The 15,602-nt window shown below is 36.1% G+C and overlaps 1 protein-coding gene across 2 annotated transcripts in view; it reads right to left on the bottom strand.

Moving 5' to 3' along the window:
- SLC9B1 (solute carrier family 9 member B1) overlaps nucleotides 1-15,602 on the bottom strand; it is a 69,786-nt gene that overhangs the window by 20,269 nt on the left and 33,915 nt on the right. For both annotated transcript variants that reach the window (XM_005890480.3, XM_070372078.1), the window contains exons 4-6: nucleotides 7,803-7,973; nucleotides 6,244-6,386; nucleotides 5,013-5,140 (exon numbers count right to left, since the gene is read on the bottom strand). In XM_005890480.3, coding sequence (XP_005890542.2) covers nucleotides 5,013-5,140; nucleotides 6,244-6,386; nucleotides 7,803-7,973 — 442 coding nt within the window. The remainder of the gene's footprint in view (nucleotides 1-5,012; nucleotides 5,141-6,243; nucleotides 6,387-7,802; nucleotides 7,974-15,602) is intronic.

Raw genomic sequence — 15,602 nt, 5'->3', positions numbered from 1 at the left:
CAGAAATCAGTGATATCTGAGAGTTATCTTACCATTTACTTGGGGATTTAGAAAAAATGCTGATGCCTGAGTCACATTCTAAGACACTCCGATCTGATTTAGGAAGGAGTTTGATCTGAATACTGGGATACTGTAAAGTTTTTTTAATTATAAAAAATACATAATATAAAGTTAACCTTCTTAGCTATTTTTATGTGTACATTTCAGTAGTGCTAATGATATTCACATAATCGTTTAACTTAGAACATTTTCATCTTGCAAAATCGAAACTCTGTAGCTGAACAGTACCCTTTCCCCTCTCACCCAAGCCCCTGACAACCACCATTCTATTTTCTGTTAAGATGATTTTGAAGACTCCAGATATATCAGTGGACTTGTACAGTATTTGTTCTGATTTACTTCACCCAACATAGTATCCTCAAGGTTTATCCATGCTGTAGAATGTGACAGGATTTCCTCTTTTACAGCTGAGTAATATTCCTGTGTGTGTGTGTATTTTCTTTATCCATTCATCTGTCCATGGATATTTGAGCTGCCTCTACCTCTTGGCTACTGTGAGTTATGTTGCAATGAATGTGAGTGTGCAAATATCTCTTTGATATCCTCCTTCCAGTTCTTTGGGATATATACCCAGAAGTGGCATTGCTGGATTAAATGGTAGTTTTACTTTAAGTGTTTTGAGAAACCTCCAAACTATTTTCCATAGGAATGGTCCATTTTATATACCTAATAGCATGGTATGAATATTCCAATTTCTCCACATCTGTGTCAGTGCTTGTTATTGTCTAGTTTTTTTTTTTTTTTTTTTTAATAGTAACCATCCTAATGAGTATGAGGTGCTATTTCCTTGTGGCTTTTATTTGCCTTTCTCTAATGATTATAAACGTTGAGCACTTTCATATGCTTATTGGCTATTTGTATATCTTCTTTGTAGAAATGTCTAGGTAAGTTTTTTGCCCATTATATAGTCAGGTTTTTAAAATTTGCTGAGTTATAGGGGTTTTTTTTTTAAACATATTTGAATATTGATCTCTTTCCAGATATATGGTTTATAATTATTTTCTTCCATTCTGTGTGCTGCCTTTTCATTTTGTTTCCTTTGCATGCAAAAATTTTCAAGTTTCATGCAGTTCCATCTATTTTCACTTTTGTTGCTTGTGCTTTTAGTGTCATATCCAAGAAATCATTGCCAAATTCAATGTCATGAAGTTTTTACATATGGTATGCTAGATATAATATTCTTGGTTGGCTGGGGCTTTTTTCTTTTTCTTTTTTTCTTTTAGCATTTTGAATATATCATCCCATTCCCTTCTGGTTTGCAAGGTTTCCATTGAGAAATTCAATTATTATCTTACAGGAGATCTTGCTTTTCTTTCATTGTTTTTTAAAATTCTCACTTGCTGTGATTTTTGACAGCTTGAGTATATTTCTCAGTGTAGGTCTCTTTGGTTTTATTTTAATGGGAGTTTCTTGATCATTTTGAATTTGTATGTCAATTTCCTTCCTCAAATTTGGAAGTTTGGGGCTATTATTTCTTCAAATAGGCTTTCAAACCATTTATTTCTCTCCTCTTTCTGAAACTCCCGTAATGTGTAACTGGCCCATTAAATGGCATCCCACAAGTCCCTTAGGATCTCTTTATTCTCCTTGTTTGTCATTTTGCTCCTCTGATTCTGTAATTTCAAATGACCTATCTTCAAGTTCACAGATTCTTTTTTCTGTCTGATTTAGTCTGCAGTTGATCTCCTATAGTCAATGTCTCATTTAATTGTATTATTCTACAGGTCCAGAATTTATTTTTGGTTCTTTTTTTTTTTACAGTTTCTATATGTTTGTTGGTATTCTCACTTTGTTCATGCCTTATTTTCCTGTTTTCTTTTAGATGTCTGTGACATCTTTGAGCTCACTGGGCCTCTTTATGATAGTTATTTTGAATTCTTTGTTGAGTAACTGATACATTTCTATTTGTTTAAGGCTGGTGTCTGGAGTTTAATTTTGTTCCTTTGATTGAGCCCTAATTCCCTGTTGCTTTGTATGTGTTGTTATCTTTTAATGAAATTTGGGTTTTGAAAAAACAGCCACCTCTCCTGATCTTTGTGGACTTCTTCAGTAGGGAAAGACCACCAATCAACCCAGCTAAAGATTCTGGAAATCTCTCAAACTTTTTTGTAATGTGCCTTCTCTGGCTTTGGTGCATTATATCCAGCTGGACTTTGGCCTTTTCCTACTCCACAGAGTATCCCAAGTGTCTATTAGCAGTACTGCAATATCTCTGGAGTATAGCAACACATAGCACTTACCTTTGTTCTCAGTGGACCTCAGGCATCTAAAATGTGCCACTCTCTTTTCTGTCAGTGCTCCAAGTCAGATAAGACAGAAACCAGTCCCTTGGCAGCTTCTTAAAAAGCCAGAATTCAGAACAAATGTTCCAGCTTTTTCTTTTCCTCTTGAGGGAGAAGCCAAATGTTGGGTGTTTCCTCCTGATTGCCCCTTGCTGAGCAAGAGGGGCATGGGTATGATGGTTAAGTGCAATATAATGTTCTAATTGCTCCAATGTGCCTCTTCTTGGCCTTGTGCTTACATGGAATGCTGTAACCTCTCAAGTGGTTTCTGGAGTTACATAAAGGTAATCTGGTCCTCACATTGTTATGATACTGTCTTCATGTGGGAAAGTGAGGCTGGAGTTTCTTATTCTGCCATCTTCCCAGCATCACTCCTCTAATTACTCAGATTTTCAAAAGCTCCCCAGGTGATTTTAATGGGTAGCAAAGTTTTGGAACCACTGACTTTTCCTACACTCCTATCTGGCTTTCTTTATTCAGAAGTTTCTACTGAGAGCTCCCTTAATAAATAATCTGCATAATAATCTTAGTGAATTATCTGGCAATCCTGTGGTTAGGACTCGGTGCTTTCTTTTGCTGTGGTGGCCTGTGTTCAATACCTGGTTAGAGAACTAAGATCCTGAAAGCCACATGGTACAACTTAAAAAAAAAAAAAGAATCTTAATCTCAGTTTGATCTTCTAAGGAAACTTGCTTGGTAGCATGAGTGGCCTATTCTCTGCAAGGAGGCAACAGCCAACAGGTAAAATAATCACAAATTAATAGTAAGTTTCAACTTAAAAAATTAGTACCCATTAAATTATTACCAAATATTTGGGGAAAGTCAATACTTCGAATTGAGGCACCATATTCATTAAATGGAAAATTTTACACCTGAGGAAAGAGATATACTAAAAAGTGAACAATAAGAACATGACTTCAGAATAACTATAAATATCCTCAGAATCACAAAAGTACACTGTATCTGTTCATAACATTTAACTATTTTATTCTTAGAAATTAATTGTCAAATAAAATAAATAAATAAATAGGTGATACAGACATAACAGTAGAGTGTGACTGAAAAGGCTAGAGAACTAAGCAGAGAAAATTTTCCAGTGTGTACTGCAAAGGCAAATAGATGAAAAGTATAAAGAAAAACTAATATATATGGAGAAGGGAGTTACAAAAGGACAAAATAAAAGAGAACTGAGGAGGGATAAAAGATATATTCAAGACCTGGACAAGAAATAGATATAGAGTCCTTTGATTGAATAAAAGATTCCACTAAATATTGAGTAGATCAAAATTTTAAGAGTCACCTAAGGATACCAAAAAATTGTTAATTTAGTTAGAAAATGCATACTGGGATCCACTGGAATGGGTTCAGTTCAGTTCAGTTGCTCAGTCGTGTCCGACTCTTTGTGACCCCATGAATTGCAGCACGCCAGGCCTTCCTGTTCATCACCAACTCCTGAGGTTCACTCAAACTCACGTCCATCGAGTCGGTAAGTGGAGGCAAAAATTAAATGGATTGAAAAATGAAAACAAGTTGAAGATATAGAGATAGTAATCATAGACTATTATTCTGAAGAACTTGGACATGAAAAGAAATAGATGATAGATAATAATAGATGGGACACAGGATCTAGGAAAATAGTGTTTGCTTGTTTTTGTTATAATATCTACATAAAATATTTTTCATAATTATAAAATACATATGCTATACATAATACATACATATTATATATATGTGCACATATAGTGTACAAGGAAAAGGCCATTAGATTAATTAAAAAATAGAGATAGGGACTTTCCTGGTGGTCCAGTGGTTAGGAATCCATCTGCCAATGCAGGGGACAGGGCTTGAATTCTGGTCTCAGAAGATCCCAAATGCCACAGAGCAACTAAGCCTGTGCAGCGCAACCACTGAGGCTGCGTGCCTCTACTACTGAAGCCCACACTTAGAGCCTGTGTTCTGCAATAAGAGAAATCACAGCAATGAAGCCTGTGCACTACAACTAGAGATTAGACCCCAATCACCGTAACTTGAGAAAGACTGCACACAGCAAGGAAGACCCAGCAAAGCCAAAAAATAAAAATTAAAAAAAACAGGGCTTCCCTGGTGGCTCGGTGGTAAAGAATCCATCTGCCAGTGCAGGAGACATGGGTTTGATCCCTGGTCTGGAAGATCCCACATGCCATGGAGCAACTAAGGCCACGCACCATAACTACTGAGCCTGTGCTTGAGAGCCCGAGAACCACAACTGCTGAAGCCTGTTCACCCCAGAGCCTGCGCTCAGCAACAAGAGAAGCCACCGCAATAAGAAGCCTGTGCACTGCAACTAGAGAGAAGCCTCTGCTTTCCACAACTAGAGAAAAGCCCACACAGCAATGAAGATCCAGCCAACCAAAAAAATAAATAAAAAACTGGAGATGGATTACAATATAGAAGAAAAAATAAACTGATAAAGTGAATTATCTTAGAATTAAGCACTTAGGAGCTATGAATATATGTCAAGGATATAGTAGATTTAGGACATGGTTCTATTTCGGACCAACTGATTTCCAAGATTCTCTACCACAGTGAAAAGAATTTTAATGATAAACTTTTCTATACAATACTCTGAATATTTTAATAACCAAGCATTTTAACTGAATATTTTCATAGAGAAAAATGAGAAAAAGTTACCCCAACAGAAATCCCCACTGCCAGGGAAAATTCATAAGGAAGTGGGAAATAACAGCAGTTGAACAAGCCTCCATTAAACATGGACCCATAGACAATCTTAAACAAACTCGCTTCAAATTCTTCAAAGCCTGAAATACAAACATAGTCACACTTAGACAAGCTTGTAGTGGCCAATAAGAAAATTATTTTAAGCAAATATTGAATTATATAATCTTTTTTGAGTGATAATCTTATTAAATTAAATCTCCCAGATATCCCATGTGCTTTAAATGCTAATACAGCTCATTTTATATGTCATCATATATTGGATTATAAACTATTTCATATTATAAAGTGCTGTTCTATTTTAATTATTAAAATGACTCAGTTTTCTGTGATTAAATAAATATTTCTACCCTCCTTAATCTTCCTAGTAAATAGTATATTGAAAGTATCCAATAGGTTTGTTTCCATCAGTTAACTTTTAGGGATGAATTGTGTGATTAGTGTCATAATTATAACATGCCAAAGGAGAAAATCACATAAAAAATGCATAATTAACTAAAAGGGAAAATTTTCCAATTTTCTCATTGGTTCAAATTTTTACCTGGATAATATAATAACTTATCACTGTCTATAATTATTTATGCTCTTCAAATACTTTCACCAATCTTATATATTTGCCACATTTGTTATATCCTGAATAGCTGTTATATTTATGAATATGTATCTTTAAAAAACTAATTTATGATTCCTTGATAGTAATATTTTAAGAAATATTTTAAAAGATTAGCTTTTATAAAAATATAAATATAATCAGGAACATAGTTCTGTGGGAAAAAATTCCTGAAAGAATAATATTACTGAAATTCATAATCATTCTGAAAAAACAAAACAGAAGCAAAAACCTTTTATGGGATAACCTTATCCTCTGTTAACTGAAAAGTAAAGAGCTCTCCACAGAAAAGCTGTAACTCCAAAATAATACAAATGTTGCATAAGGGACATCTATCTCTATGTAAATAATTAAAGACTATTACTAATAGAGATCTTACATCACAGTGATTTCTTCTCATATTAGTAATATGATCAGAAGTAGACACTAAGGTGCCAATATTTCTGCAAAATCTTTGTTCTTTGTCTTAGTTTTGCTCTACCTGAAACAACTATAAGAAAAATTCTTCCTATTTTTCTTTTCCATAAGCCTCTAATATTTAAAATAACCATATTCAAGGTGTAATTGGAAATCTACCTGTGGATCGAGTCCAAGCCCAGCTCGCACTAGAATAATGGTAAGGGCGGTATTTCTTAAAGTTGAAGACAGTTCATTACTAATATAGGTGATATCACTGAGGAATGGAACATTCCTAACAGCAAAACCAGCCAGTAACATCCCTTAGAAGAAAAAAAAATAAACCATGTCTGATTCAGTTCATTTTTCTAAGACAGAAATCAGAAATGTTTAATATCCCTTCTTCAAACACACTGTATCTCTCATTACTTTGGTGAAGGATAGGTTACATACAAGTAGAGGGACAGCATAAAGGAATGGAGATAAGAAATGATATACCTCAATGGTGTGAAACAAGTAATTCAGTATTGATGGAACATTAAGGACTAGTTGGGAGTGGGGAATGGGCAGGAGGGGCCAGATCATGGAAAGCTTCCTTTACTCCCTACTTTCCCTGGTTTTGGCAGAGTAAAGCACTGAGGGTAAGTTTTAGGCAGGAAGTGAGATAACGAGTGTTGCATTGTCTATGTGATGGTACTGGTAAATGAGATAGACATAAAACTAAGGAGGGACCAGAAAAAAGGCTCTGCCATAGTTCATGGAATAGTTAGAAACTAATAGCCTGAGCTAGGACTACAGTGGAAGCTTTGGAGAAGTGGAAAAGAGATCCAGTAAATACTTGTGAGGTGCTGAAGGGTGTTATGAACACAGAAAGGGTGTTAGAGATAGGATGGAGTGATTACCTCTTTTGGCAGTAACTAAATATTAGAATGTATTGAATACTTAGAAGATATAAAACACCTCTAAAAGAAGTTTTTCTGCTAATTTTCCTCTTGTCTACCTGGAGAGTTACATAGCAATGGTGATGAAGAAATAGGATGTAACATTGTTTAGGCAGATGATACACCAATGAATATACATAGTGGAGATGCCCAAGGAACTCACCCAAGAACTATAAAACATTTTGGTGCCCTAGTCATGATAGTATTTGAATCTTGTAATTGTATTTGAGGGCCTCCCAGGTGGCTCAGTGGTAAAGAATACACCTGCCAATCAGAAGACGCAGGTTCGATCCCAGGACTGGGAAGATCCCCTGCAGTAGGAAATGGCAACTGACTCCAGTATTCTTGCCTGGGAAATTGCATGGACTTCTAGAGAAGACTTGTGGGCTATAGTCCATGGGATTGCAAAGAGCTGAACATGACTTAGTGACTAAACAACAACAAATTTTATTTGAGTTAGGTTATCTATAGAAAAATTTAGTTTCTTTCAAATTTTTCCTTTTCTATAAAAAATGTAAAAGTTAATTTAAAAATGTCCTATTAAATGATAAAGCAACAACAATCATATATTGAGCATATTTAAATTATTTAAGAACATATTTCAGGAAAAATCTGTGTATGGAGAATAAATACTTCTATAAGCAAGCTATATATACACATATATAGTAAGTACACATATAAAAAAGCTATATAGATCATATTACATTGAAATAGTTCTAAATTATATCTACTCTGACTAGAATATAGTCATAATTTACATATAAGTTAATGACAAATAAAAGCTAATTATTCACTTACCAAGAAGAGGAGGAATTTCAGGCACTGAAGGTAGTCTAATGACTTCTAAAAGTTTCCCCCCAATAAGGGCACAATAAAAGATAACTAACAGTCCAAATAAACTTCCATTAGGAAGAACTTCAGGGCCTGAGAATGCCCAGACTACACACCATATCATAAAAAGTATAGCTCCTGAAATATAAAAAAGCACATATTGATATATCTATCTAGACATAGATAACATACAGTAAGACATGAATCATAAATTACAAAGTCTTTGTCAACTTAAAAGAAGTATTTTTATTAAGAAATATTTTAAAACTATATGTGAATACTTAAAAGTGATAAACTTTCTCATTTGACTTTTTAAAAATGTCATAGCAATATGATGAGGTTTACTTCATTTTATATTTTACAGTAGTTTTTTCACAAGGAATAAGGTGATTGGTCATAATATGAATTCTCAAATTCATTGAAGTGCAGAGTGGCAGAGTGCCACATTTTTTAATGGCAGAAAACTAAATATCTATATTGAATGGATAACTCAGTTGGTGTTTGATACAAATTATTAAAGGGGATAATATGTGAGGTCTGATGGCTGGGCTCCCCTGGTGGCTCAGACAGTAAAGTAAAGAATCCACCTGCAATGCAGAGACCCAGCTTTGATCCCTGGGTCAGGAAGATTCCCCTGGAGGAGGATATGCCAATCCACTCCAGTATTCTTGCCTGGAGAATCCCAAGGTCAGAGGAACCTGGCAGGCCACAGTCCATAGGGTCGAAAAGAGTCAGACACATACACTGAAAGTTTAGCTCTCATGTATCCTTTCTTTTAGGCAGTTACTTGAGGATGTACACTAATAAAACCAGGAGGAAACCAGCAAAAGTGAAAGATTTTAATCTTGGAAACAGGGGACTGAAATCAGGAGAGCATTGAAAGCTCTAGAATACAGTTTTGCACAGACCTAGAAAACAACCACAAAGGTGGAAGCAGAAAAAGGAAGGTCTCTGAGAGGAAAGTCTCCAAGAATAAGGAGGAATTTTTTAAAGTTTACAAAACTATGGAACAAATCAGTGGTTGCCAGGGGATTCCAGGATGAAGGAGGAATGAATAAGTAGAGCACAGGAAAATTTTAGAGCACTGAAACTATTATGTATGCATATCATTAAATACATATGTTAAAACCCAAAGAATGTATAATATGAAGAGTTAGGGTTAGGGTTATAAGTCATGTGAAGGTAACGTACAGCATGGTGACTACAGTTAGTCACACTGTATTGCATTTTTGAAAACTGCTAAGAGAATAGACCTTAAAAAGTTTTAATCCCAAGAAAAAATATTTTAACCACGTATGACAGATGTATTGTAGTGATCATTTTGTAATATGTACAAATATCAAATCACTGCTATGCACCTGAAACTAATCTAATGTTATATGTTAAATGTACTTCAATTTTTAGACATTTTCAGACAAATAAAAGCTGAGAGGATTAACTGCTAGAATAACTACACAACAAGAAATACTAAAGGAAGGTTTTTAGGCTGAAGGTAAAGTATACCATATGGAAGCTCAGACTGCCAGAAAGAAATGTAAAGAATCAGAGAATATGTGGAAAAATATAAGGGATTGTTTTAACTTAAAAAAAGAAAAAGACTTTTGCCTTTTTAAGTAAAAAAATAATACAAATGTAGAAGTAAAATATATGATAAATCTAGCACAAGAGCAGAAATGCAGTTCAGTTCAGTCACTCAGTCGTGTCCGACTCTTTGCGATCCCATGAACCACAGCACACCAGGCCTCCCTGTCCATCACCAACTCCAGGACTTTACCCAAACTCATGTCCATTGAGTCAGTGATGCCATCCAACCGTCTCATCCTCTGCTGTCCCCTTCTCCTCCTGCCATCAGTCTTTCCCAGCATCTGCTGCTGCTGCCAAGTCGCTTCAGTCATGTCCGACTCTGTGGGACCCCATGGACTGCAGCCTACCAGGCTTCTCCATCCATGGGATTCTCCAGGCAAGAACACTGGAGTGGGTTGCCATTTCCTTCTCCATTCCCAGCATCAGGGTCTCTTAAAATGAGTCAGCTCTTCTCATCAGGTAGCCAAAGTATTGGAGTTTCAGCTTCAACATCAGTCGTACCAATGAACACCCGGGACTGATCTCCTTTAGGATGGACTGGTTGGATCTCCTTGCAGTCCAAGGGACTCTCAAGAGTCTTCTCCAACATCACAGTTCAAAAGCATCAAGTCTTTGGCGCTCAGCTTTCTTTATAGTCCAACTCTCACATCCATACATGACCACTGGAAAAACCACAGCCTTGACTAGATGGACCTTTGTTGGCAAAGTAATGTCTCTGCTTTTCAATATGCTATCTAGGTTGGTCATAACTTTTCTTCCAAGGAGTAAGCGTCTTTTAATATCATGTCTGCAATCACCATCTGCTGTGACTTTGGAGCCCCAAAAAATAAAGTCAGCCACTGTCTCCACTGTTTCCCCATCTATTTCCCATGAAGTGATGGGACCAGATGCCATGATCTTCGTTTTCTGAATGTTGAGTTTTAAGCCAACTTTTTCACTCCCCTCTTTCACTTTCATCAAGAAGCTCTTTAGTTCTTCTTCACTTTCTGACATAAGGGTGGTATCATCTGCATATCTGAGGTTATTGATATTTCTCCTGGAAATCTTGATTCTAGCGTGTGGTTCTTCCAGCCCACCATTTCTCATGATGTACTCTGCATATAAGTTAAATAAGCAGGGTGACAATATACAGCCTTGACGTACTCCTTTTCCTATTTGGAACCAGTCTGTTGTTTCATGTCCAGTTCGAACTGTTGCTTCCTGACCTGCATACAGGTTTCTCAAGAGGCAGATCAGGTGGTCTGGTATTCCCATATCTTTCAGAATTTTCCACAGTTGATTGTGATCCACACAGTCAAAGGCTTTGGCACAGTCAATAAAGCAAAATTAGATGTTTCCTGGAACTGGACGAAGGTTCATGACATTGTACAGGAGACAGGGATCAAGACCATCCCCAAGGAAAAGAAATACAAAAAGGCAAAATGGCTGCCTGAGGAGGCCTTACAAATAGTTGTGAAAAGAAGAGAAGCAAAAGGTAATGGGGAAAATGAAAGATATACACATTTGAATGCAGAGTTCCAAAGAATAGCGAGGAGAGATAACAAAGCCTTCCTCAGTGATCAGTGCAAAGAAATAGAGGAAAACAACAGAATGGGAAAGACTAGAGAGCTCTTCAAGGAAATCAGAGATACCAAGGGAACATTTCATGCAAAGATGGGCTCAATAAAGGACAGAAATGGTATGGACCTAACAGAAGCAGAAGATATTAAGAAGAGGTGGCAAGAATACACAGAAGAACTGTACAAAATGATCTTCATGACCCAGATAATCACGATGGTGTGATCACTCACCTAGAGCCAGACATCCTGGAATGTGAAGTCAAGGGGCTTAGGAAGCATCACTACGAGCAAAGCTAGTGGAGGTGATGGAATTCCAGTTGAGCTCTTTCAAATCCTGAAAGATGATGCTGTGAAAGTGCTGCACTCAATATGCCAGCAAATTTGGAAAACTCAGCAGTGGCCACAGGACTGGAAAAGGTCAGTTTTCATTCTAATTCCAAAGAAAGGCAATACCAAAGAATGCTCAAACCACCGCACAATTGCACTCATCTCACACGCTAGTAAAGTAATGCTCAAAATTCTCAAAGCCAGTCATCAGCAATACGTGAAGCGTGAACTTCCTGATGTTCAAGATGGTTTTAGAAAAGTCAGAGGAACCAGAGACCAAATTGCCAACATCCACTGTATCACTGAAAAAGCAAGAGAGTTCCAGAAAAACATCTATTTCTGCTTTATTGACTATGCCAAAGAGCAGAAATGGGATCAGTAAAGTGATATTGTGCAAAGCTCTTTTATGTTATCTTCATCTGAGTGATCACTTTCCACTGCATATATTTGTCTACATTCATGGAGGTGTGTACACTTCCAAGATTTGTACACTTTCTGGTATGTTGACTATAATTCAGTAAAGTACCATTAACAAGAAAAAGTTTATGAGATGATGGACAGTTTGGAAGAAACAGGAGTATGATGCTGACAAATTGGTTAAGTGTTAGCATTCCCCAAAATTCTGGAAGTTATGGACAAAGCTGTTATAAACATTTGTGTGCAGGTTTTTGTGGGCAAAATGTTTCAGCCCATTTGTGTAAAAAATACCAAGGAGAGTGACTGCTGAATCATATAGTTAGGGTATATTACGTTTTGTTAAAAACTGCCAAACTGTCTTCCAAATTGGCTGCACCATTTTGTGTTCTTAGCAGTGATGAATGAGAGTTCCTGTAGTTCTGTCTCCTCACCAGCATCTGGTGTCAGTGTTTTGGATTTCTGGCCATTCTAATGGGTGTATAGTGGTATTTTACTGTTGTAATTTGCAATTCAGTAATGACATATGATGTTGGGAACATTATTATATGCTTATTTGCCATCTGTATATTTTCTTCAATGAGGTGCCTTTTAAGGTCTTTGGTCCATTTTTAATCAGGTTGTCTGTTTTCTTATTATTGAGTTTTAAAAGTTCTTGGTATATTTTATTTACAAATAGTAAGTGCTAGAGAGGCTGTGGAGAAAAGAAAACCCTCCTACACTGGTAGTGGGAATGCAAACTGGTACAGCCACTATGGAGAACAGTATGGAGGTTCCTTAAAAAACTAAAAACAGAGCTACCATACAATCCAGAAATCCCACTCCTAGGCATATATCTAGAGAAAAGCATAATTGAAAAGATACATGTACCCTAATGTTCACTGCAGCCCTATTTATAATAGCCAGGATATGGAAGCAATCTAAATGTCCATCAACAGAGGAATAGATAAAGAAGATGTAGTACATATACAGAATGAAATATTATTCAGCCATAAAAAAGAATGAAATAATGCCATTTGCAGCAATATGGATGGGCCTAAAGAATGTCATAATGAAGTAAGCCAGACAGAGAAAGACAAATATCATATGATATTACTTATATGTAGAATCTAAAAAAAGTCTACAAAGGAACTTATCTACAAAACAGAAGGAGGGGATGGCAACCCACTCCAGTGTTCTTGCCTGGAGAGTCCCATGGACAGAGAAGCCTGGAGGGCTGCAGTCAGACACGACTGAAGAGACTTAGCACACATGTAAGCACAAAAGAGAAATAGAGTTATAGAGGTAAAAAATAAACTTACGGTTACTGGGGAGTAAGGGTGTGGGGAGGGATAAAGTGGTAAGATTAGGATTGAGATACACATACTACTATTAATATACATAAAATAAATAACTAATAAGGACCTACAGTATAGCACAGGGAACTCTACTCAATACTCTACAATGGCCTATACAAGAAAACAATTTTTAAAAGAGGGGATACATGTATATGTATAACAGATTCAGTCTGTTGTATATATGAAACCAACAGAACATGGTAAATCAACTATAACCCAATAAAAGTTAAAAAAGTAAGTTCTTGGTATATTTTGTGTATTTATCAGGTGTGTTTTGTAAATATTTTTTTCCCAGTTTGTGGCTTGTGTGCTCAATCTCTTGACATTGTTTTCACAGAGCAGAATTTTTCAATGTTAAAGAAGTTCAATTTACCAATTACTTATGGATTTCCTGTTTTTCCTAAGTAATCACCATAACTAAGGTCATCTAGATTTTCTCCTATGTTACCTTCTATGAGTCTCATTGTTATGCATTTTACATTTAGGTCTATGATCCACTTTGAGTTAATTTTTATCAAGGGCATAAGGTCTGATCTAGATTAATTTGTTTTGCATAAGTATGTCCAATAGTAGATCTACCATCAGACTATCTTTCTTCCACTGGGTTGCCTTTGCTGCCTTGTCAAATACCAGTTGACTATGTTTATGTGGATCTACTTCTGAGCCCTTTATTCTGTTCCATTAATATATGGACTTCACGTTAACCGAATCACACTGTCTTGATTACTTCAGGTTTATAGTAAGTCTTGCAAGTGAGTAGGGTCTGTTCTCCAATTTTTAATTTTTCTCCTTCAATACTGAGCTAGTTGTTCTTGGTCTTTTGCATATCTATATAAATTTTAGAATGAGCCTGTTGATATCCATGAAACAACACGTGGGAATTTTGATTGGAGTTACATTGAACCTATAGATCAAGTTGAGATGAGCTAACACCGTGACAATATTGAGTCTTCCATGAACACGGGAAGTCTATACATTTAACTTTTTCTTTAAAGTCTTTCTTCAGAATTCTGCAGTTTTCCTCATGTAGCTATTATACACATTTTGTTAGATTATATGAAGGTGTTTCATTTTGGGGAGTACTAGTGTAAACGGTGGTATGTTTTTCACTTCAAATTCCATTTGATCATTGTTTGTAATTAGGAAAAAAACCCCTGAATTTGGCATATTAACCCTGTATCCTGCAATCTTATTACACTCATTATTTAGTTGTTACAGGAGTTTTCTTCCCTTGATTCTTTGGATTTTCTACACAGACGATCATGGCATCTGTGAACAAAGGCTGTTTTATTTCTTCTTTCCCAATCTGTATGCCTTGTATACCCTTTTAACGCTTTTCTTGTCTTATTATATTAGCTAGGACTTCCAATACAATATTGAAAAGGAGTGGTGAGAGGACATTCTTGCAGGGAAAGCTGTTTTCTCAAGATTAATTATGATGGCAGCTGTAGATTTTTAGTTGATGTTCTTTGTCAAATTGAGGAAGTTCTCCTCTGTAATTTGTTGAAAGTTTTTATCATGAATGAATGCTGGATTTTGTCAAATGCTTTTCCCACATCTATTGATATGATCATGTGATTTTTCTTCTGTATCTTTTTGATGTGATGGATTACATTAAATTATTTTCAAATGTGAGCCAAACTTGCATACCTATGATAAATCCCACATGGTTGTGAAGCATAATTCCTTTTATATGTTGTTGAGCTCTATTTGTTAATAGAGAATTACATCACTGAGAATTTCTGCATCTATGTTCATCAGAGGTACTGGTCTATAGTTTTGTGTTTTTTTTTTTTTTCCCTGTAATGTCTTTGGTTTTGGTAGGAGAGTACTGCTAGACTCATGAGTTGGCAAGCTTCCCTCTGCTTCTATATTCTGGAAAAGACTGTAGAAAATAGGTATAATTTCTTCCTTAAATGTTCAGTAGAATTCACCAGTGAAATCATCTGAGCCTGATCCTTACTGTTTGGGGAGGTTATTAATCATTGATTCAATTTCTTTAACTGACATAGTCTTATTCCAATTACCTATTTCTTTTTGTGTGCATTTTGGCAAACGAGTCCTTCAAGGCACTGGTCCACTTCTTCTAAATTATCAGATTTGTGGACACAAAGTTGTCTGTAGTATTCCTTTATTAACCTTTCAATGCCCATAGGATCTATAGTGATGTTCCATTTCTCTGCTATTAGTGATTGTGCTTTCTTTTTTCTTTGGAGAAGGAAATGGCAACCCACTCCAGTATTCTTGCCTGGAAAATCCCATGGACAGGGGAGCCTGGTAGGCTACAGTCCATGGGGTCGCAAAGAGTCGGACACAACTGAATGCCTTCACTCACTTTCTTTTTTCTTGGCCTAGTGAAAGGCAATCAGTTTTACTGATCTTTTCAAAGAACAAGCTTTTTGTTTCATTGATTTTCTCTATTTCTTGTTTTCAATTGTATTGATACCTTCTTTAATTTTTATTATTTCTTCTCTTTTGCTTAACTTGAATTTATTTTGCTTCTTTTTCTACTTTCCTAAGGTGGAGGCTTGATTCTCTGGTGGCTC

Source organism: Bos mutus, chromosome 6 (genome assembly GCF_027580195.1).
Source record: "Bos mutus isolate GX-2022 chromosome 6, NWIPB_WYAK_1.1, whole genome shotgun sequence".
Classification (NCBI taxonomy): Eukaryota; Metazoa; Chordata; class Mammalia; order Artiodactyla; family Bovidae; genus Bos; species Bos mutus.
Note: the sequence above shows the minus strand (reverse complement) of the source record. Positions and strands in the feature narration are given on the sequence as shown.